This window comes from Aquarana catesbeiana, linkage group LG10 (assembly GCF_042186555.1).
Source record: "Aquarana catesbeiana isolate 2022-GZ linkage group LG10, ASM4218655v1, whole genome shotgun sequence".
Lineage (NCBI taxonomy): Eukaryota > Metazoa > Chordata > Amphibia > Anura > Ranidae > Aquarana > Aquarana catesbeiana.
Genome location: NC_133333.1, coordinates 43,905,217 through 43,929,878, shown reverse-complemented (window position 1 = coordinate 43,929,878; position 24,662 = coordinate 43,905,217). Strand labels below are relative to the sequence as shown.

The window sequence follows — 24,662 nt, the reverse complement described above, 5'->3', positions numbered from 1 at the left end:
CTTGTTATACTTACCTGCTCTGTGCAATAGTTTTGCACAGAGCAGCCCCCAGCCTTCTCTTCTCGGATCCCCCGCCGGCACTCCTGGCTCCTCCCCCCTGCTGAGTGCCTCCATAACAATCCGCTTGCTATGGGGGTACTTGAGCGTGTTCCCTCCCTAGCCCCACTCTGTGTGTCTATAAGACACATAGAGCATGGCTCAGCCCCATTGAATGCATGAGGATAAAAAACCCTTCAACCTCTAGAACTACTTTCAGACTAGTTAGCTTTATCCCAGAATTTGGTTTTAGGCAGAACAGTGCAAAATGAACACAATGACATTTAGTTCACACAAAAAAAAAAGATAGTAAAATGTGGAAAAAAACTCACTTTTCTTCACAATGAAGAACACAGCAATTCCAATTAAAGTAACACCGGCCAAAACCCCGATAACAATACCAGCTATTGCGCCACCACTCAAGCCATTCATAGAAGGAACAAAATCTGTGAAACAAATGTAAAAAAAATTAAATAGTGCCAATTCTAGCAGTTTTACTTTTTATAAAATTCTATATTAATTTTTGCTATATTTTGACAAAAGGAAAATACTAGCAAAATATATATTTTTTTTCTAGAGGTTCTTTTACATTGTAAAGACTTTTTCTCTCTTTTTAGGTGAAAACTTTTGCTGATGATTGACATCACCCTAAATCTGCCATAATCTGTTATTTACAATGTTAAGATTGCAGGAAAGGGATGTAAACCCAGGCAATAGACAGAGGTTTATTATGTGTAATCTGAGCTGTTTATACACCTGGGGATCTGCTGGACGCATGTAGGTGACATGCTACAGGCAAATTCATACATGTGGAACTGAGCTTTACAAATGCAGCAGTCCCCAAACTGTAGCCCTTAGATTTTCTTTAACTGGCTTTTGTTGCATTATTATCCTGTCATTAAGCTCAATGATGGGGCAGAATTCTTTCCAATAACCCCAACAATGGGGTACGATTCCTACCACTAACACCATTGATGGGGCACTATTCTTCCCACTGACATTATTGATGGGCTCAACTTCTCCCAATGACAGCAGTGTAGGGCACTATACTCAGGGCTGGCCCAAGACATTGTGCTGCCTGGGTCCGAGAATAAAATGCAGCCCCCCCACCCCCCCCAAAAAAAATCACGCCCACCAAAAGGCCCCCACATCCGTTATTTTATATCATGATAATTAAAACTAAAATTAAATTTATCAGGAAGTCTGATTTACATGCAACAGCACCTTGTCTATATGCAAAATTATATGACATACCATGTTTAATTCCAAGGGGTGGGCTAGGGCAGTATATGGGCAGGCTAGGGCAGTATAAAGACAGGCTAGTGTAGTATAGGGGCAGGCTAGGGCAGCATATAGACAGGCTAGGTACTAAATGGACAGGCTAGGGTAGCAAAATGGGCATGCTTAGGTAGTGTATAGACAGGCTAGGGCTTTATAGGGAGGGGCTAGGGTAGTATATGGACAGGCTAAGGCAGTATATGGACAGGCTAGGGTAGTAAATAGACAGGCTAGGGCAGTATAGGGATGGGCTAGGGTAATATATGGACAGGTTAGGTCAGTGTATGGACAGGCTAGGGTAATATATGGACAGGCTTAGGCAGTATAGGGACAGGTTAGGGTAGTATATAGACAGGCTAAGGCAGTATAGTAGCGGGCTAGGGTAATATAGGGGTAGGCGGAGCAGCCCAGGGGGCAGTTGTCATCTTGACACACAAAACTGCTGGAAAAAACCTTAGTCGTCAATTTGCTGGGTAAATAGAAGAGAAGGAGAGGCAGCCATGGTTCAATTTGCTGCCCCTCTCAAAGTGCTGCATGATGGACCCATGGTAGGGCCGGCCCTGACTATACTGCTCACTGATACCAACAATGGAGCACTATTCTTCCAACAAAAACCAACGATGGAGCACTATTCCTACTATTGATGGGGCACTATTCCTTCAAATGAAATCATTGGTGGGGCAAAATCCTTCCCACTGACACAAACGGTGGGCACAGTTCCTTCTGCTGACACAAACAGTGGGTACTATTCCTCCCACTAACACCAATAATGAGTCACTAGTCCTCTCATGATGTGCCCCATCATGGGAGGACTAGTGACTCATGACTATTCCTTCCACTGAAACCACTGGCAGGACAAAATTCCTCTCACTGACACAAACGGTGGGAACAATTTCTCCCACTGGCACCAACAATGGGGCTCTATTCATCCTTGGATCCGTGCATTTTTGCTCCCACGGAAGCCCAACCTGGGGACATTTTTACTAACACCTACCACTGAGGCAGGGGGATTGCTTACTCCCACTAATGCTGGGGACTTTTGTATCCCCACTGACCAAAGTCTGGCCCTCTAAAGTTTCAAAGACTGTAATCTAGCACTTTGTTTATAAAGTTTGATAACCCTTGGATCGATGAACCAGATGTAACATCCTATGGTGAGTACTAATGTTAAATGTTAAATGAAAGACTTTAAAGCTGCACTCATATGCTTGTGGTAACTGACTATTTTATCACGTTTTACCTCAATGCATGCCATCATACATATCACTATTTCAAGTTCTTCTTTAACAATGTTTTCATATAAAGATTTTAAAACATTATGTTGCTTAGATATAGACTTTATAATAGACTCACTTTCAGTCACATTGACAGTGAAGAGAAAGCTCTGAGTTCCAATTATATTCTTAGCTATGCATTCATATTTTCCAGCATCCTCCACAGTTAAGTTTTGAATCAGGTAACTGGAACTAAAATGTGTGCTGATCACTGAGAATTCCTGCCTTTGGCTAGATTCCTTGCTTTGGCTAGAGAGGGAATGGAGCCAAGTGAAGTTTGCTGGCAGTCCAGGTTCCAGGGTCACTGTCAGATTTAGAGTCCCCCCAACTTTTGCACTAGTGGTGCTGCTGTTGTCATGTCCTGGGGCCAATGGAGGTCCTGATGAAATAAACACACAAAAAGCATACAATCAATCATGTTATTATACAACTGTGTGGTTCAACTCTAATGCCGCGTACACACGATTGGATTTTTCAACAGGAAATGTTGGATGTGAGCTTGTTGTTGGAAAGTCCGACTGTGTGTATGCTCCATCGGACATTTGCTGTCGGACTTTCTGACCACAAATGTTTGATAGCAGGTTCTCAAATTTTCCGCCAACAAAACATTGTTGGCGGAAAGTCTGATTGTGTGCACACAAGTCTGCGCACAAAAGTTCACGCCTGCTCGGAATCAAGTACAAGCCAGAAGCGCTCGGTCTTGTAAAACTAGCGTTCGTAATGGAGATATCACATGACTATTGAACTTCCTTTTTATAGGCTCATCGTACGTGTTGTACAACACCGCGTTCTCACGTTCAGAATTGTTGGCCTACATTTGTGTGACCATGTATATGCAAGACAAGTTTGAGCCAACAACCTTCAAACAAAAATCCACGGTTTTGCTGTCGGAAAGTCCGAATGTGTGTACGGGACATTAGGCTGGTTAAAAATGAAAGTCTAAGTGGCCATACAATTCAAGGACCAAACAATTGTATTTTTTGTTAGACCTCAGCATGGTCTTCAGCAGGAACCTGGAATATGAGTGGGAAATACCACGAAAATGACCAGGTGAGAATGTCTACTGAGATCAGACAGCAGTAAATATGTCAGTAAGCAGTAAAGCTCTGTCATAAAACCACATACTTCAGGTATATACAGTGCCTTGCAAAAGTATTTACCCCCTTTGCATTCTTTGTGTTTTGTTGCCTCACAACCTGGAATTGACATGGATTGTTTGAGGATTTGCATCATTTAATTTACAGTACATGCACAAAACTTTGAAGATGTTTTTTTTATTGTGAAGAAAACAACAAATAGGACAAAATAACAGAAAAAGTCAATGTACATAACTATTCACCTGTCAGGGGTGGCTCAGCCCTTCCTTCTCTGAGCTGGCCGCTCAGCTGTCAGCTAATTGCCAACTCTCATCTCTCTCCACAGTTAATCATCTGTTCTGGATCTGCTCGTCAGTCCCGCCTACTTAAAGATCTCCAGCTCACTTCATTCCTGCCTTCGCCTTGGTCACATCACAAGAAACCATCTCCTGCTTTCCTGTTTAAAGACTGGCTTTGCTGACATCCCTTCTGGCTCCTTATACTGCTTGCTGTTCCTCTACTTGGATCCCTGACTTCTTTCCTGGCTGATTACCCAATCTGGTTACTGAACTCTGGCTTGGCTGATTACCTGATCTGGCTACTGAACTCTGGCTTGGCTGACTACCCGATCCAGTTACTGGACTCTGGCTATGCTTTGACTCCGCTTACTCTATTTTCCTTTTTATTTTTATTAATAAACAAGTGTGATTTTACTGTACTTCTGTCTTGGTCTGGTTCATGGTTTCTGTCAGTAGGCGAAGGCCATGAATTCAGAAGATACAGTCAATCCACTTGTTGGTAATATTTTTTCCAGATTAAATGAGCAAGATCACCGCATGGATCAGTTTGCCATGGCGTTACAAACACTCCTGAGTCGCACGGCTCACCTGGAATCCCCCACTGTGGCTGCTCCAGTACAACCTGAGTTGAAGGCCGTCCCTGCTGCTGCACCAGTCTCTGTGCAGGCATTCACCTTGAGTATTACCTCTATAAGAGGTATGTCTGGTTCTGCCCCGCTTCCCCAGCGATTTGGGGGCGATCCAGTTCAATGCAGAGAGTTTCTCAACCAGGTTGAGATTTACTTTGAGATGCTCCCCCAGGTGTTTCCCACGGACAGAAGCAGGTTTCATGATATCTTTGCTTTCTGAGAGAGCCTTGGCCTGGGCAAACCCTCTATGGGAGATGCAAAAACCTGTTGTCTTGAGTTACCCTGGCTTTGTGGCCTCCTTTAAAAGGGTATTTGATGTTCCCGCATGCTCCGCTTCTGCTGCCAAGTGCTTCATGTCCATCGAACAGAGTACGAGAACTATTGCCGACTACGCCATTGAGTTCCGTACTCTGGCAGCAGAGGTTGCTTGGAACAATGAGGCCCTCGTGGCTGCTTTTTTTCATGGTCTCTCGGATTCCATCAAGGATGAGGTAGCAGCCCGAGATATACCAACTGAGCTGGAGAGTTTGACCTTGTTTGCCATCCTCATTGACTCCAGACTCAGAGAAAGACTTTATTTTAAGGAGCGCTTGCGGAAGGGTCTTGTACGTTTGCCTCCGAGCTTTGCTTTCCCACCAGTGCCTCCCTCACCTCCCATGCCTCCTGGTACTGAGTCAGTCAGTGAATATTAACCCATGCACTTGGGCTTCAGTTGAGCCAATTTGGAGGCATGAGATTTCTTAAATGCTTGTAAAAGTTCTCTGGCATGTAGGTTACTCTCGGGCTCTCAGGAGTTGTCTTCGAGACCATACCCTCTCCATTTGATGAGATACTGGGTTTGATTGCGTCTTTTCCTGCAATCCAGAATTGCTTCCACTTCGAATTCCTCCTCATTAATCATTACAATAGGATTGGGTGCCTGGTATTACGGCCAGCAAAGATTAGGAGTAGCAGGTTTCAGGAGAGACACATGAAAGACCTGGTGAACCTCCAGAGAATAGAGCAGGTCAAGTTCGTAGGTGACGTCATTAATTTTCCTTTACACCGAGAAAGGACCCAAGAACTTAGGGCCCAGTTTTAGAGGGACAGGCCATTTTCACGTTGACAGTGGACAAACACACTTGGTTGCCAGGTTCCAGGATAAGTTCCCCACGCCTCTTCTTATCAAACATCTTCTTATAATACTCCTGAGACTTGGCCATGGTTTCTTGCAGAAGTTTATTGTTAGCGGTGAAAAAATCCAAGGTTTCAGAGACTGCAGGAACGGTACATTCGGGTATTGAACTGGGCAGGAAAGACGGATAGAAACCATAGTTGGTGAAGAATGGCGTCTGACTGATGGACAAATGCAGAGAATTATTACAAGAGAACTCAGCAACAGGAAGCAAGGAGGCCCAATCGTCCTGAGAGAAGGCGGAGAAGCAGCGGAGGTATTGCTCCAGAGTTTTATTGGTCCTCTCAGTTTGCCTGTTCGTCTGGGGGTGATAAGCCAAAGCAAATGCCAATTCTATTTCCAGGGAGCCACAGAGGGCCTTCCAGAACCTAGAGGTAAACTGGACACCTTGATCGGACACAATACTCGCTGGAACCCCATGTAACCTTACTATTTCCTTAAAGCGGATCTTCACCCATTTTTGAATCAGCATCTCAGTGGCTTCTAAAAGCAACACCGAGTGCCATATGGAGCTTTTTTTTTTTTTTTTTTTACTTACCTTACGTTATCTGTGTTTCTTTTCTTCTGTCCCTGCGGCTGTGGGCGTGGACTTTGCGGGTATTGTCGTCATATCCTTCGTTACCCGCAATGTCTCCTGGGATCTCATTGTCTTTCATCCCAGGAGACATTGCGGATAACCTCCGCCAAATCTCGTGAGACTTGCCATCACAACGGGGCGGGACTTCCTACGATGACTCCGGTTGTGATGGCAACCTGAGCTCTTGACGGCGCTACGTTTTGTCTTCACTGCGCATGCGCGAGATCGGGGCTAGAACGGGCGGTGCATGCTGGTCAAGCTGCATCACCGTATCCCGGAAGAGGATGCCTGTGGGATTCACATGCCCACAGGCAAGATGAAAACCAACTACAGGAAGTTTTAAAAGTTATCTTTACTAAAGGAAAATGAGAGCAGAAAGCTGCAGAAACGGAAAAAGTAAGTTAAAGATTTAAATGGATTAAACAGTGTCAGTGGTAGAAAAAAAAAAATTATGTGTAGACAGTGAAACACCGCTTTAACAAAAATCTTTGCTGTCTCTATGTCTGAGGGAGTGGCCCTCATAGGAAGGAAATGTGCCATCTTGGACAACCTGTCCACTACAACAAAGATGAAGGAAAAGCCTTCTGATGGAGGGAGTTCAACAATGAAGTCCATCGAGATCATACTCCACGGTCTTTCTGGAACTGGTAAAGGTTTTAATAGGCCCCTGGCTCTTGTCCGGCTGTTTTTACTTTGGGCACAAGTGTTGCACGAGTCAACATAATCCTTACAATCCTTGATCAGATGGGGCCACCATAAGGTACGCTGTACCAGGTCAGTAGTTTTCAGTACACCAAAATGTCCGGCCAACTTATGGTCATGGCAAAGCTCCATACAGGTACTCTTAGGCCCTCAGGGACCACAATTTTGCCTTTGTGCCAGAACAGGCCATCTTTAGCATAAGTCTCAGCAGACGGGGACATTCCCATAGAGGCCTGTCTAATCCGGGAGATGAGATCCCCTTGAAGAAGCAAGAAGTTCCCAGAAGGAAGAATGGTGTCCGGAGGTAAGGTCTTCTCAGAGTCATGGAACATACAGGAGAGAGCATCTGGCTTGATATTTTTAGAGCCGGGTCTGTAGGTAATATGTAATTGAAATCTAGAGAGAAAAAGTGCCCATCTGGCTTGCCGGGGTCTTAATCTTTTGGCTGTTCTCAAGTACTCCAAATGTTTATGGTCAGTATAGACCAAAATGGGATGTGCAGCACCCTCCAGTAGATAACGCCACTTCTCCAGAGCCGCCTTGATGGCTAAAAGTTCCCGATCCCCCACGTCGTAATTCCTTTCCGACATTGAAAGTTTGCGTGAGAAGAACGCCACTGGGTAAAGGAGAGCCTTGGCACCTTGCAGTTGGGAGAGGACTGCTCCTACTGTGATTTCAGAGGCGTCAACTTCCAAGACAAAAGGTCGAGCAGGGTTAGGGTTTTTAGGAATGGTAGCTGAGGTGAACAGTTCTTTGAGTTTTTCGAAGACCGACTGCGCCTTGGGAGTCCAGCAGAATTGGGTCCCCTGTCTGGTTAGCTCGATAATAGGAGCTATAATTGCAGAGAAACCCCTGATGAATTTCCTGTAGAAATTGGAAAAGCCAATGAAGCACTGCACCCCTTTCTTATCTGCAGGTGCAGGCCAATCCAGGATAGCAGATACTTTTTGGGGGTCCATTTTAATGCCCTCGACCGAGATGACTAAGCCCAAAAATTGAATGCACTGAAGTTCGAACTCGCATTTTTCGGGTTTAGCATAAAGCCCATGTTGCCTGAGTCGAGTAAGTACATTCGGACGTGCCTGCAGTGATCAGCCAATGAAGCAGAGAAAATTAAGATGTCGTCGAGGTAAACTATGACATACAAGTCCAGGTAATCACGGAAGATGTCGTTGACAAAATGTTGGAATGTCGCTGGTGCATTGCACAGACCGAAGGGCATAACAAGGTACTCGAAATGCCCAAATCGAGTACGGAAGGCCGTCTTCCATTCGTCCCCTTCTCGGATATGGATTAAATTGTAAGCGCCACGGAGGTCTAGTTTCGTGAAAATTGTTGCAGTTTCTAGCCTTTGGAAAAGTTCAGGCACAAGTGGTAGCGGATATCCTTTTTTAATAGTAATCTTGTTCAACTCCTGGTAATCGATGCAAGGACATAAGGAATGGTCTTTCTTTTCAACAAAGAAGATGCCAGCACCGGCTGGGGAGGTGAAAGGGCGAATTAACCCGTTCTTCAGATTCTCATCTATGTAGTCCTTCAAGGTGTCTAACTCCTGCTCAGTTAATAGAAAGATTCTTCCAAAAGGGACTTCTGTCCGGGTAAGAGTTCTATCGGGCAGTCATAAGGCCTGTGTGGTGGGAGAATTTCTGCTCCCTTTTTGCTAAATACATCCAAAAAGTCCTGATAAGGTTCGGGAATAGACTGGCGTAGCTCGGTGTTTGAATCCAAGCAGAGAAGTTGAGACATTTTTACAGAAGTTCCACGCAGGCAGTGCTGCCGGAAGTATTCAGAAAGAAATTGATTTTCCCCCGTGGCCCAGTTAATACTGGGATTATGGGCCTGCAGCCAGGGCATTCCCCGGATGATTGAGAAGAGAGGAGAGGAGATGGCATTCAGACATAGAAGTTCCTGATGATGAGGGCCCATGACGGCCAGCAAGGGGATGGTCTCCTAAGTTAGAGGACCGGAACTGAGGGTAGAGCCATCCACCAGGTGTACTGCGAGGCCTTGAGCCTTGGGTTGGAGAGGAATGCCGTGGTTGGTAGGGAAGACTAGGTCAATGAAGCAGCTGCATGCTCTGGAGTCAATGATGACTGATACTGGGATTTTCCTTCCTGGGAGCTGCAAAGTGATAGAAAGAGCCAGGTGAGTACCAGATTTAGGCAAGACAGGTGCACACAAATGAGAGAAAGGAAGGCACTTATGCGTCTTGTTGGGGCAGGCCCTCACATAATGTCCAGGTTCACCGCAGTACAGACACAAGTTGTGGGCACGTCTGCGCAACTTTTCTTCTGGAGTGAGAGAAGGACAGAGCAAGCCAAGCTGCATGGGTTCCGGAGCTTCAGAGACCAGAGCAGAAGAGGTAGGAGTAAACTGACTGGAGGAGCTGGGAACCTTAGGAAGCATCCAGGTGGGACAAAAGTGGTTGGTGGACCTCTCGGAACGTCGCTCTCTTAGGCGATGGTCAATTTGGATAGAAAGGTTGACGAGTTCATCCAGGGACTGGGGTATTCCAACACATGCCAACTAATCCTTAAGTGGGTCGGATAACCCCATCCGAAACTAGTAACGCAGGGCAGCATGATTCCAGTCCATGTCAGAGCTCCAGCGTCTGAACTCAACCGCATAATCTTCAGCCGCTCTGCGACCTTGTTGCATGGAATGCAGTGCGGCTTCGGCAGTCGCAGTTAGTTGGGGGTCCTCATATAACTGCGACATGGCCGAGAAGAAGGCGTCAAGGGAGTCCAGGGATCCTGATTTTTGCTCCAAAAGGCGGTGCGCCCAGGTTTAAGGCTCGCCGGCCAATAGGGAGATGACAAAGCCCACCTTTGTTGCTTCTAAGGAGAAGGTGCAAGGTTGCAAAATGAAATAGAGCTTGCAGGCGTTGCAGAAGGCACGGTATTTACTGCGTTCTCCAGTGAACATTTCGGGTGTGGGTACTCTAGGCTCAGGAGGGAGCATTACTACTGAGGGTGCTTGTGAAAATCCGGCAGAAGATGCTCCCTGAAGGTTAGAAGGAGAGGACAGGACATGGACTTGTTCCTCTAGTCTGGAGTAGCCTTCCTGTAGGCTTTTCATCGCTTGAGTAAGGCCTGCCAAGTGCCTACAAAGTTCATCCATGGGGGAGGCCCCCTGCCCGGACTCGGTCATGGTTGCCTGATACTATCAGACTTCTATGTACCTGACCGGTGAGCCTGCTTGGGCAGAGGGTGGTCTCCCTTACGTGTCCGACTCGTGGCCCCTGGTAGAGAGAATAGGGGGGCGGGAGTATGGAGTGGTATGAGACCCTGGTGGTAGGGATCCTGAAGCTGGAAGGTGGGTGAACTTCAACAGCAAGTTGGTAAACAGGAACACAGGCAACAGGTGCTGAGCAGGAGCAGAGCAGGCAAGTCCAGGTACAGGCCAGGTTCAGCAACGTGCAGGCAATGAAGTATAGAGGAGCAGGCAGAAGCGGAGTCAAACAGGCCAAGGTCAGGTGCTGGAAGCAATCAGGGGTATCCAAGAAGCAAGCCAAGTCATCAGGAACACAGATACAGGTAGCAAGAGCAAGGGCACAGGGAGCTGATGATCTGATGATCAGGCAGCACCGAGCAGAGTGCCGGACACCAGCACGCACACCAGCGCCCACAGGAACATGCCGACCAGTGACCACAGAGATACTTGCACACATGCGCGCGTGTCCGGACACCGGCAAGCACACCAGAGCCAACCGGATCATGCACACCAGTGCCCACAGGTGCGCGCACACAAGCATGCACCGGCGCACACCAGAGCGGCCAGCACATCGTCCACCAAGGTAACCTCTCTGACACTGGAGTTGGCGCCCTTCTGTCTCAATGTCCTAACTCTGAGAGCGCTATGCATCCATGTGGCTACATTTCCAAGAAATTGTCACCTGCAGAGTGCAATGACGAGAGTGGTGACAGAGAGCTGTTGGCGATCATTTTAGCCCTGAAAGAATGGAGACATCTCCTTGAAGGTACCACTGTGCCGGTTCTCATTCTTATTGACCATAAGAATCTCACATTTTTGTCTGAGGCTAAGCGCCTCTCACCCAGAAGGGCGCAATGGGCTCTTTTCTTGTCGAGTTTTAATTACATTGTTTCATTCTTACACGGTACTAAGAATGTAAGGGCTGATGCCTTGTCACGAAAATTTTCCTTTACTTCCAAGTTAGAGTTGGTTCCGGTTCCTGTGATTCCGCCTGATCGTATTCTGGCTACAGTTTACACCAGTCTTACTTCTCCTTTGGGTGACAAAATTCTTGCTGCTCAGGTCCATGCTCCTCCTGAGAAACCTTGTGACCGCTGCTTTGTCCCAGAGAGTCTCCGTACTGCCGTGCTCCAGACTTACCATTCTCCCAAGGCAGCTGGCCTCCCTGGGAAGAATCAACTCGTTTGGGCCATTTCCCAACAATTCTGGTGGCCTAGTCTACGGGCTGATGTAACTGCCTTAGTAGCTGCCTGTTCCATGTGTGCTCAGAGTAAGACTCCACAACACTTTCCAGTGGGCCTCCTACAATCCATACCCAATGGAGGGAGGCCCTGGACCCCCCTGTCTATGGATTTCAATGTGGAGTTACCCAACTCCCAAGGCAACGCTGTTATCCTTATGGTGGTTGACCGGTTCTCAAAGATGTGTCCTTGTATTTCACTTAAGAAGCTGCCCACTTCTAAGGAACTGGCTGCCATTTTTGCTCGGAAGATCTTTTGCTTACATGGGCTAGCCAAGGTGATTGTCTCGGACAGGGGTAGTCAGTTTGTCTCCTAGTTCTGGCAAGCGTTTTGTGCACAGTTGGGAATTCAGCTTGCTTTGTCCTCTGTGTATCACCCGCAGTCTAATGGGGCCGCAGAACGAGCCAATCAGTCCTTGGCTCAATTCCTACGTTGCTATATTTCTGACCATCACAACAACTGGTCAGACCTATTACCATGGGCTGAGTTTGCTCACAACCTTCCTCCTAGTATGTGCATCTCAAATGTGTCTCATGTCTCCTTATTGAAACCGTTGGTCTGCAACCGCTTTATCACCTCGGTGCCACATCCTCACCCTATGCAGCTTGAGAACCATGAGGAGTATGAGGTACAATCCATTGTTGACTTCCGTAGGTTCCGTGGGCACATACAGTACCTGGTGCATTAGAAGGGGTACGGTCCAGAGGAATGCTCCTGGGTCTCATCCTCGGAAGTACATGCTCCTGCCTTTCTCCTAGATTTCCATAGACATTTTCCCCTCAAGCCCAGTGGTGCTCCGAGGGGGAGGGGTCGTTGAGGAGGGGGGTACTGTCAGGGCTGGCTCAGCCCTTCCTTCTCTGAGCTGGCCGCTCAGCTGTCAGCTAATTGCCAGCTCTCATCTCTCTCTACAGTTAACCAGCTGTTGTGGATCTGCTCATCAGTCCCGCCTACTTAAAGATCTCCAGCTCACTTCATTCCTGCCTTCACCTTGGTCACATCACAAGAAACCATCTCCTGCGTTCCTGTTTAAAGACTTGCTTTGCTGACATCCCTTCTGGCTCCTTATCCTGCTTTCTGTTCCTCTACTCGGATCCCTGACTCTGGCCTGGCTGATTACCCGATCTGGTTACTGAACTCTGGCTTGGCTGATTACCCGATCTGGCTACTGAACTCTGGCTTGGCTGACTACCCGATCCGGTTACTGGACTCTGGCTATGCTTTGACTACTCTTACTCTACTTTCCTTTTTATTTTTATTAATAAACAAGAGTGATTTTACTGTACTTCTGTCTCGGTCTGGTTCATGGTTTCTGACATCACCCCTCTAAAGTCAATACTTTGTAGAGCCACCTTTTGCGGCTATCACAGCTCCAAGTCACTTTGGATTAGTCTCTATGAGCTTGCCACATCTTACCATTGGGATTTTTGCCCATTCCTCCTTGCAAAACTGCTCCAGCTCCTTAACCACCTCAATACAGTGCACTTACACCCCCTTCCTGCCCAGACCAATTTTCAGCTTTCAGCGCTCTCACACTTTGAATGACAATTACTCAGTCGTGCAACACTGTACCCATATGAAATTTGCGTCCTTTTTTTCACACAAATAGAGCTTTCTTTTGGTGGTATTTAATCACTAGTGGGTTTTTTATTTTTTGTGCTATAAATAAAAAAGACCATAAATTTTGTGAAAAAAATGCCTTTTTCTTTGTTTCTGTCATAAAATTTTGCAAATTAGTAATTTTTCTTCATAAATTTTGGCCAAAATTTATACTGCTACATAGCTTTGGTAAAAATAACCCAAATTAGTGTAAATTATTTGATCTTTGTGAAAGTTATAGAGTCTACAAACTATGGTGCCAATCACTGAAAATTGATCACATCTGATCACACAGATGTACTGATGGTCTATCTCATTTCTTGGTACACTAACAAGTCAGAAAAGTACAAATACCCCCTAAATGACCCCTTTTTAGAAAGTAGACATTCCAAGGTATTAAGTAAGTAGCATGGTGAATTTTTTTAAGTTGTAATTTTTTCCCACAATTCTTTGCAAAATGAAGATTTTTTTTTTTTTTTACAAAATTGTCCTATTAACAGGTTATTTCTCTCTCAGAGCATATGCATACAACAAATTACACCCCAAAATACATTCTGCTACTCTTCCTGAGTATGGCGATGCCACATGTGTAAGACTTTTACACAGCCTGGCCACATACAAAGGCCGAACATTAAGAAGTAGCATCTTCATGCGTTCTACAAGCCTAAATGACACATCTCATTTCTCAACCACCATTTACACTTTTGAAGGCCCTGGAGCACCAGGACAATAGAATTGCCCCCAAACTGACCCCATTTTGGAAAGCAAACACCCCAATGTATAATCTATGAGGCATAATGAGTCTTTTGAACGGTTCATTTTTTTCCAGAAGTTTTTGGAAAATGTGGAAAAAAATGAAAACACATTTTTTTTACACAAAGTTGTCCATTTATCAGATATTTCCAACACATAGCATGTACGTAGCAAAGATGACACCCCAAAATACATTCTGCTACTCCTCCTGAGTATGGCGATACCACATGTGTGAGACTCTTACACAGCCTGGCCACATACAAAGGCCCAACATTGAAGTAGCATCTCCATGTGTTCTACGAGCATAAATGACACATCTCAGTTCTCAACCACCTATTACACTTTTGAAGGCCCTGGAGCACCAGGACAATGGAATTGCCCCCAAAATGACCCCATTTTGGAAAGCAAACACCCCAACGTATAATCTATGAGGCATAATGAGTCTTTTGAACGGTTCATTTTTTTCCAGAAGTTTTTGGAAAATGTGGAAAAAAATGAAAACGCATTTTTTTTTACACAAAGTTGTCCATTTATCAGATATTTCCAACACATAGCATGTACGTAGCAAAGATGACACCCCAAAATACATTCTGCTACTCCTCCTGAGTATAGCGATACCACATGTGTGAGACTTTTACACAGCGTGGCCACATACAAAGGCCCAACATTGAAGTAGCACCATCAGGCGATCTACGAGCATAAATGACACATCTCATTGCTCAACCACCTATTGCATTTTTGAAGGCCCTGGAGCACCAGGACAATGGAATTGCCCCCAAAATGACCCCATTTTGGAAAGCAAACACCCCAATGTATAATCTATGGGGCATAATGAGTCTTTTGAACGGTTCTTTTTTTTCCAGAAGTTTTTGGAAAATGTGGAAAAAAATGAAAACACATTTTTTTTTACACAAAGTTGTCTATTTATCAGATATTTCCAACACATAGCATGTACGTAGCAAAGATGACACCCCAAAATACATTCTGGTACTCCTCCTGAGTATAGCGATACCACATGTGTGAGACTTTTACACAGCGTGGCCACATACAAAGGCCCAACATTGAAGTAGCACCATCAGGCGATCTACGAGCATAAATGACACATCTCATTTCTCAACCACCTATTGCATTTTTGAAGGCCCTGGAGCACCAGGACAATGGAATTGCACCCAAAATGACCCCATTTTGGAAAGCAAACACCCCAACGTATAATCTATGAGGCATAATGAGTCTTTTGAACGGTTCATTTTTTTCCAGAAGTTTTTGGAAAATGTGGAAAAAAATGAAAACGCATTTTTTTCTACACAAAGTTGTCTATTTATCAGATATTTCCAACACATAGCATGTACGTAGCAACGATGACACCCCAAAATACATTCTGCTACTCCTCCTGAGTATGGCGATACCACATGTGTGAGACTTTTACACAGCCTGGCCACATACAGAGGCCCAACATCAAAGTAGCACCATCAGGCGTTCTAGGAGCATAAATGACATATATCATTTCCTGGCAACCTATCATTTTTGAAAACCCTTCATATTTCTAACACATAGCATGCACATACCAAGAATTACAATCCAAAATAAATTCTATTGCAGAAAGGGTAAAAAAAAAACATTACCTGTGCTTTTAGTAGTATCCACAGAGGAGAGCACTGGTCCAGGCAGCAGGCAGGGAGGTGCTTAGCGACAGCAATATTAACTATCCAGGCAGCAGGCAGGAATATTGTCTATAGTCGGCACAGCACAGTCCATAGAAATTGTCCAGGCAGAGACAGCCAGCACAGCCATAATATTGGTCCTGGTACACTGTTAACTGCAGACACTCATTATTGTACCGCGACAGGCATGGGCATGGTGGCAGTAAGTCAGCAGCAGGCTGAGGGCCACAATCAGGTAAGACCTGTGCACAGGGGCACAGGGGTAGAGGCTTCGACCCACCTAAATCTCTATGAAGCCTCCGGACTCCAGACCCTAATTTCGAAACCCGGAGAAAACAAAAATAATTGTTTTCTCCAACCGGAAAAACAATTCTGGAGCCCCTCACATATGTGAGACCCCTGTGTACTACAGTAGCAGGGCAACAGACCAGTCCAAGCGGTAGGCAAAAGCATAGTCCATAAAACAGGCCAGGGTCGGTTCACATGTAAGCAGTCCAAGCGGTAAGCAGTAGAGTAGTTGATAAAACAGGCCAGGGTCAGTTCACGTGGAGGCAGTCCAAACGGTAGGCAGAGGCATAGTCACAAAACAGGCCAGGGTCAGTTCACATGAAAGCAGTCCAAACGGTAGGCAGAGGCATAGTCAAAAAACAGGCCAGGGTCAGTTCACATGGAAGTATACAAAAGTAATCCTGCGCTGCTCACACGTAAAGAAAAAAGCAGCTAACACAACCATCAAAGTAAATGTGCAGAAAAAGGAAAAAAGTGTAGCGCTAAAACCTATTTTACCATGGGTGACTAGGTACACAATAAAGAGGATCACCAATAACGAGACCCCTTCAAAATTAAAAAGACCCGTTACACATGTTATGGGTCAAACAATAAATAACAATGTTTCAGTCTTTTAAATGAACAATGTAATAATCCTGTATCCCAAAACCGCAGACAAGCTGACTACCACCTGAAAAAGGTGAAGGCTTACCAGATGTGTTGGACCAAGTCGGGCATACGCCAAACTGGGTCAGATAAGGCTTGGGTGGTAGAGAGCTGTGGGTGTCTGTGATACCGCAGGCTGCCTGATTCCTCCAGCTGATGTTCGAGTTCTGGGTGATGTATGAAATTCAAAGGATGTAGATAGTTCTATGAATCCCCAGAGGGAGGGGGTAGGATATTCCGTATATGGTTCCCTCACAACGATCATTCATGGAGTACGGATGGGTAGGAAAAGAGAAAAGGGCCACATAGTGTGAATCCGTATAAAAGGTTTATTAAAAATTTTTTTTAAAAGGAAATACACTCACGTATAAGTCCAAATACAGCGCTGAAAAAACAAACAAAAAGTGGCGACAATGGGGTCCTTCCCGACGCGTTTCGTCCTACAAAGGCGTCATCAGATGACGCCTTTGTAGGACGAAACGCGTCGGGAAGGACCCCATTGTCGCCACTTTTTGTTTGTTTTTTCAGCGCTGTATTTGGACTTATACGTGAGTGTATTTCCTTTTAAAAAAATTTTTTAATAAACCTTTTATACGGATTCACACTATGTGGCCCTTTTCTCTTTTCCTACCCATCCGTACTCCATGAATGATCGTTGTGAGGGAACCATATACGGAATATCCTACCCCCTCCCTCTGGGGATTCATAGAACTATCTACATCCTTTGAATTTCATACATCACCCAGAACTCGAACATCAGCTGGAGGAATCAGGCAGCCTGCGGTATCACAGACACCCACAGCTCTCTACCACCCAAGCCTTATCTGACCCAGTTTGGCGTATGCCCGACTTGGTCCAACACATCTGGTAAGCCTTCACCTTTTTCAGGTGGTAGTCAGCTTGTCTGCGGTTTTGGGATACAGGATTATTACATTGTTCATTTAAAAGACTGAAACATTGTTATTTATTGTTTGACCCATAACATGTGTAACGGGTCTTTTTAATTTTGAAGGGGTCTCGTTATTGGTGATCCTCTTTATTGTGTACCTAGTCACCCATGGTAAAATAGGTTTTAGCGCTACACTTTTTTCCTTTTTCAGTTCACATGGAAGGCAGTGGCATGGTTATTTGGGAAAGAATGAAAAATGGTCAGCAAAAAAAATGGAAAATGAAAATGGGGAAATGGTTAAAAATATGGGCTAATATTTTATGGATGTGTGATAAATTTGGAAGCATTCACCAATGCAAAGGCCAGGTTGGGAGGGACACTGGGGACAATGGTAGCTGGTATCTCTTCTAAATTCTCTTTTGGTGCACACGCGACATTTTTTTTGCCGTCTTTGGCCTGCTTCAGATGGTGGGATGCTGAAGAGGAAGTGGCACTCATGGAGTCGGCAAACAGCCTCAGAGCGAAGGTCTTCTTGGGGGGGTCTTTGGTGATAGATGAGGGACGTGACAACTTCTTCTATGAATTTTAGGAAGGGGGCGGGGCTTTCAATGGATTTGGTGCAGACTACGTAGAAATTGTAAATGGCCAAATGGATGAGATAAATTGCTACCTTCTTATACCAGAATCGGGACCTCCTTATTGACAAATAGGGCTGAATCATTTGATCGTTAAAATCTACCCCCCCATGTAGAGATTATAATCTTGGACACATGTTGGCTTTTCAATGGGACCTTGTCTTCTTTGTACCACAACTGCAGTGTCTTCATGGATGGTGGACATCATGTGCATGTCCCTCTTATCCTTCCACCTCAAGGCCAGCACTTCGTTGCATCTCAATGATGCTCTTTCCCCCCTTCGCAGCTTTTTGTTCACTAAAGATTGTGGGAAGCCCTTTCTATTTTTTCTGGAGGTTCCACAGGCCAGGGTTTTTGCGATGTATAAGTGTTTGAAAAGGGGCAGGCTGGTGTAAAAGTTGTCAACGTAAATGTGATATCCTTTGTTTAGAAGTGGGTATGCCAGGTCCCATACAATCTTTCCAGTTGTGCCCATGTAGGCCGGGCACTCAGGGGGCTGGAGCTGGGAATCTTTTCCTTCATATATGCGGAATGCGGCACAGTGGTGTAGTGGTAGCACTCTCGCCTAGCAGTAAGAAGGGTCACTGGTTCAAATCCCAACCATGACACTACCTGCTTGGAGTTTGCATGTTCTCCCTGTGCCTGCGTGGGTTTCCTCCGGGTACTCCGGTTTCCTCCCACACTCCAAAGACATGCTGGTAGGTTAATTAGATCCTGTCTAAATTGTCCCTAGTATGAATGTGAGTTAGGGACCTAAGATTGTAAGCTCCTTGAGGGTAGGGACTGATGTGAATGTACAATGTATATGTAAAGCGCTGCGTAAATTGACAGCGCTATATAAGTACCTGAATTAAATAAATAAAAATAATACAAATATCCCGTGGCTCTCTCACAAAGCTTGTATAACTTTACTCTGTATCTGGCCCTTTTGCTAGGAATATACTGCTTTATTGCTAGCCGGCCTGAAAAGGGTACCAGGGACTCATCGATGCAAATTTTCTGATCGGGGACATAGAGTTCTGCAAATTGTTGAGAAAAGAAATGTATCAGTGGGCGAATCTTGTATAACTTGTCGTAATTTGGATGATTGTGGGGAGGGCACTGGGTGTTGTCGCTGAAGTGAAGAAAGTGCATTATCATCTTGTATCGGGACCTGGACATTAGGGCAGAATAAATGGGCATATTGTAGATGGGGTGGGTGGACCAATAGGCATGTCCTTCATTTTTTTTTGTAATCCCCATGTTTAGGGTGAGGCCCATAAACATTTTGAACTCCTCCAAATTCAGATCTCTCCACTCAAAAGGACGGGTATAGGATGATTGGGGGTTGTTGGCAATATATTGCTGGGCATACAAATTTGTCTGGTCCACAATAAATTGCAGCATAGTGTCGGGCAAAAACATATGAAAGAAATCAATCTCTGAGAAATTTTGGGTGTTGGTCTGCACACCTGGCAGTGCTGTGAACGGGGGGATAATTGGCGATGCCGAGTTGGAAGGCAGCCATATTGGGTTGGCAAGACCATCTGGCATGTATGTAGAGGCCCTGGCTCTTGGGGGGTGTGACACTCCAGTAGTTGGATTGGAATTTCCTGTGCTGGTACTCAGGCGTGATGTGGCAGGACTGGTACTGGGTCTGGGCATTTGTTCCTGGGGCCTATCGCCGGCAGCAGCGCTGGTACTGGGCAATTGTTCCCGGGGCCTAACGCTGGTGGCAGCGCTGGTACTGGGCCTGGGAATTTGTTCCTGGGGCCTATTGGTGGTGGCAGCGCTGGTACTGGGCATTTGTTCCCGGGGCCTAACGCTGGCGGCAGCGCTGGTACTGGGCCTGGGAATTTGTTCCTGGGGCCTATTGGTGGTGGCAGCGCTGGTACTGGGCCTGGGAATATAATCCTGGTTTTCAGAGTGCCGTGCCCTTTTGGGAGGGACCCATTCTTCCTCCGAATCATTTGTCGATTCACTATTTGGTTCAAATGCCGAACTTGAATCAGAATCCAAATTGGAATCTGATGAGAACTCCCCGTTGCTCTCATCGGTCATGGAGAGGATCTGGAACGCCTCCTCACTGCTGAATACTCTTTTGGACATGACGCGGTGTGACAGGTGGCAGGTGACGGTCACTGATGGGCTGTGCGATAGGTGGCAGCTGATGTTCACTGATCGGTGATGACGGTGTGACAGGCGATGGTCACTGATGGGTGACAGGCCACGGACAGTTACTGGTGATGGGTGACGGTCACTAAAAGGTGACAGGTGATCGGTGATGGCTGACGGTCACTGATGGGTGACAGGTGATGGGTAACGGGTGATGGCTGGCGGTCACTGATGGGTGACGGGTGATGGCTGGCGGTCACTGATGGGTGACGGGTGGCGGTCACTGATGGGTGACGGGTGATGGCTGGCGGTCACTGATGGGTGACGGGTGATGGCTGACGGGTGACATGTGCACCGCTGATGGTCACTGATTTGTGACGGGTGACAGGTGCACCGCTGATGGTCACTGATTTGTGACGGGTGACAGGTGCACCGCTGATGGTCACTGATTTGTGACGGGTGACAGGAGCACCGCTGGCGGTCACTGATGGGTGACGGGTGAGGGCTGGCGGTCACTGATGGGTGACGGGTGATGGCTGGCAGTCACTGATGGGTGACGGGCGACGGCTGGCGGTCACTGATGGGTGACGGCTGGCGGTCACTGGTGGGTGACGGGTGACGGCTGGCGGTCACTGATGGGTGACGGGTGATGGCTGATGGTCACTGATTTGTGACGGATGACAGGAGCACCGCTGGTGGTCACTGATGGGTGATGGCTGGCGGTCACTGATGGGTGACGGCTGGCGGTCACTGATGGGTGATGGGTGACGGCTGGCGGTCACTGATGGGTGACGGCTGGCGGTCACTGATGGGTGATGGGTGAGGGCTGGCGGTCACTGATGGGTGACGGGTGATGGCTGACGGGTGACAGGTGCACCGCTGATGGTCACTGATTTGTGACGGGTGACAGGTGCACCGCTGATGGTCACTGATTTGTGACGGGTGACAGGTGCACCGCTGACGGTCACTGTTGGCAGTCCCTTATGTGACAGGTGCACTTTATTGGGTGACACTGGTGACTGTTGGGTGATAGATGACAATTGGGGGGGGCGATGGGACAGGTGTGGTGTTGGTGCAGACACTACAGAACACAGATCGGTAACTCACTGCTTCTGGCTCTTCTCTCCTCACACTGGAAACGGTGTGTGAGGAGAGAAGAGCTGGTAACAGCTAGTTACTGCTCTGTGTTTACATTTATGATCGGGTGTGAATGGATCACAGCCGATCACGTGGGTAAACAGCCAGCCAATGGCTGTTTACCAGCGTCGGTGACGAGTAGTGTTCCCGGGAACACTCTGTCACCGACGTGCACGCGCAGCGTGCTCGCGATCGCGCGCAGCGTGCTCGCGATCGCGCGCATGCGCTGTGCACAATGGGGTGGACCTATCTGTGATTGGCCATGACTTCATCACGGCCGATCACGTGGTAAACAGCCATGTCCAATGGCTGTTCACCCCCCTCGGTGGCGAGCAGTGTCTCCGTGACACGCCGCCACCGAAGGAACAGGGATGCGCGCGCACGATCGCGCGCATTCCCTGTTTAAATGGGAGGACGTCATATGACGCCCTCCCGCAACAAGAGCCGCGCCGCCTGGCCGTCAATTGACGGCCGGCGGTCGGCAGGCGGTTAAAGATTGCTGTTCACAAGAGCAAACCATCCAACTTGAAGTCTGACCACAGATTTTCTATTGGGTTGAGGTCTGGGCTTTGACTAGGCCATTCCAACACATTTACATGTTTCCCCTTATTTTTTTTTTTTATAATTTATTTATTTTTCTTTTATATAAACAGGATAGAAATGAACAATCCTTCTGTATATTACATTCCATTTCTGCACATACAGCCAGACAAGAAACAAACAAAAAAAAAAAAAAACCATGATAATAACTTGTTACATTCCATTCCATCTACTCCTGTCTGTTTCTAATATATTATCCAATAAAGATGGATAAAAGAATGAACCCAAATAAACATAAAGAAGTCACAAAAGTGGCAAAGACAAAGAAATCTCCGCTCTCATTTCCGCCCTTTATGTTGTTACTTCTTGCTGCGCCAGGAGGGGGGCACTTCCCCCAGACCATAATACTCCAACTACCTCTCAGTATTCCGACTGCAGTTCCTATTTATAGTCCATTTCCCCCTCCTTTCCTTACCCCCCTCCCAAAAAAAAAAAAAAAAGTAACTTCCCTGCTCCCCCCCCCCCCCCCCCTTTAATTTGTATCAATTCGTTTTTTCTCTTCCTCCGAAGAAATAAAACAGTTCCATGGCGACCACGTTTTTAAATAAATTTCCCTTTTTTTTCCTAGTTGTCCAGACTAGATCTTCGATCCTGTTTACTTCCTCTACTTTCCTAAGCCACATACTTACTGTAGGGGGTTGTGCCTGTTTCCACTTAAGCGGGATGCATGCTTTAGCTGCATTCACCAAATGACACAAAATAGAGTTCCTATATATTTTCCCCGGAATCTCTGACAGATGCAAAAGGAAAAAAGCTGGGTCTTCCTGTATTTCCACATCGCTAAATTTTAGAATTATTTCCCGAACCTCCCTCCAAAATGTTCTCACTCTGGGACAAGACCAAAAAACATGTAAAAAAGTCCCCTGTTCTATCTGGCATCACCAGCATCTGTCTGATGCATTCGTGAAACATTTTTGAAGTTTATCTGGGGTTTTGTACCATTGTGAAATGATTTTATAATTAGTTTCCTGTATTTTGGTACATATTGCTGTCTTAAATATTGAATGTATCATATTCGTTTTTTGTTCCTCCGAAAAGGTCCTCCCCAAATCTGTTTCGCATTTCCGGAGGAAAGGTAACTGATAGTTCTCCAATGGTTTAATCAACAACGCATACATTCTGGAGACAGCATGCTTTATTGGTTCAGTCTCCATACATTATTTCTCAAGTGGTAACAGATTCCAATCAGGAGGACTTGGCGGTACCCTAGCACATAGATAATGTCGTAGTTGTACCGACAACCAAAAATTTAATTGGAAGGGGCCATTTCTGTCTACCAATTCCTGCACTGTTGGCCATCTGCCAGATCTCAGAAAATGCGATGCCTGATACACTCCCCGTTTGATCAGGACGTCAAAAGGTCCTTTTTGTGTTCCTAATATGAATTGCGGGTTCCCCAATATAGGTACTAAGGGTGATTCCTGTGTTGATAACTTACCCTTGAGGTTATAACAGACACGGAGGGTAGATCCTATTGTTGGGTGTGTCTTAGTTTTAGATGCCAAATCCTTAAAACACCAAGGGGCCCTATACAGTAACTCCCCACTCTGCGCTTGTTCCAATCCTGGCCAGATTTTAAGTTCTCCATGTCGGCACCAATCCAACAGGCAGCCCAGATGTACTGCCTGGTAATATTTATATATATCTGGGACAGCCAGCCCCCCGTTTTGTTTTGGTAGGGACAACAGTGTCCTCCTGATCCTAGGATGTTTGTGTGCCCAGATGAATTTTGTAAATAATATTTGTATATTTCTAAAGAACTTCCTAGCGATTGCAATTGGGATTGCCTGAAGGAGGTACAGAATCTTTGGTAGAATATTTATCTTAATTATATTGCTTCTTCCAAACCAGGAATGTAATCCCTTATGCCATCTCTCCAATAAGCCTCGCACCTTTTTTAACCCCCCTGGCGGTATTCCCGAGTCTGGCTCGGGGTGGATTTTACATACCAAAAGCGGTATCCCCGAGCCAGACTCGGGCTTGCATCGCAGGATCCAGGAAGAGATTACTTACCTTGTCCCCTGGTTCCTGCGATGTCTCCCCGCTGTGATCGGCGAGCCGCTGTGTCTCGCTCGATTCACAGTGCCGAGCTCCGTTCCCTGCGAGCGTTGCGACGCACGGGGACGGAGTTCGGCGGTAAATTCAAAAGTGAAACACATAGTATAGATACAGCATACTGTAATCTTACAGATTACAGTACTGTATCAAATAACTACACATCCCCTTTGTCCCTAGTGGTCTGCCCAGTGTCCTGCATGCAGTTTTATATATATAAAACTGTTCTTTCTGCCAGGAAACTGGAGATTGTCCATAGCAACCAAAACTGTCTCTTTACATCAAAAGTGGTTTTAGACCAGCTAGAAAAAAGCGATAATAAATTATAATCACTTGCAGAATTGAGCGATAGTGATTTGTGGGGAGATCCGTCATCAAACACTAAAAGTAATAAAAGCTAAAATTCTGCAACTGTGCAAATTTCAGTGTTTTTGATTTGATTACATTATTATATAATTTTTATTATTATTATATTATTATGTGTTTTAATTATTTATAGTTATTTATTATATTATAATTTTTTATTTCGTTTTTCAAACTTTATCATATGTCTACTAGACTCTTGTTTGGACAGATTTAAGTGAACTATTCCTAAGAATTACAGGCCTACAATATGAAACGCCATATTTCTGTGCAAAATAATTGTACTGCTTTCAGCACCTAAAATCTGAAATAATCATACCGCCAGGGAGGTTAACGCTGGTGGGAAATTAAGCTCATATGTTTTAGAAGGGTCCACTGCTATACAAGTCCCTAGATACTTCAGGAATTGATCTGCCCATTTAAATTTATAATTTGCTTTTAATGACA

The 24,662-nt window shown here is 45.8% G+C and overlaps 1 protein-coding gene across 6 annotated transcripts in view; it reads right to left on the bottom strand.

Moving 5' to 3' along the window:
• LOC141110635 (cell adhesion molecule CEACAM1-like) overlaps positions 1-24,662 on the bottom strand; it is a 165,261-nt gene that overhangs the window by 73,655 nt on the left and 66,944 nt on the right. For all 6 annotated transcript variants that reach the window (XM_073602088.1, XM_073602087.1, XM_073602085.1 and 3 more), the window contains exons 6-7: positions 2,668-2,967; positions 369-482 (exon numbers count right to left, since the gene is read on the bottom strand). In XM_073602088.1, coding sequence (XP_073458189.1) covers positions 369-482; positions 2,668-2,967 — 414 coding nt within the window. The remainder of the gene's footprint in view (positions 1-368; positions 483-2,667; positions 2,968-24,662) is intronic.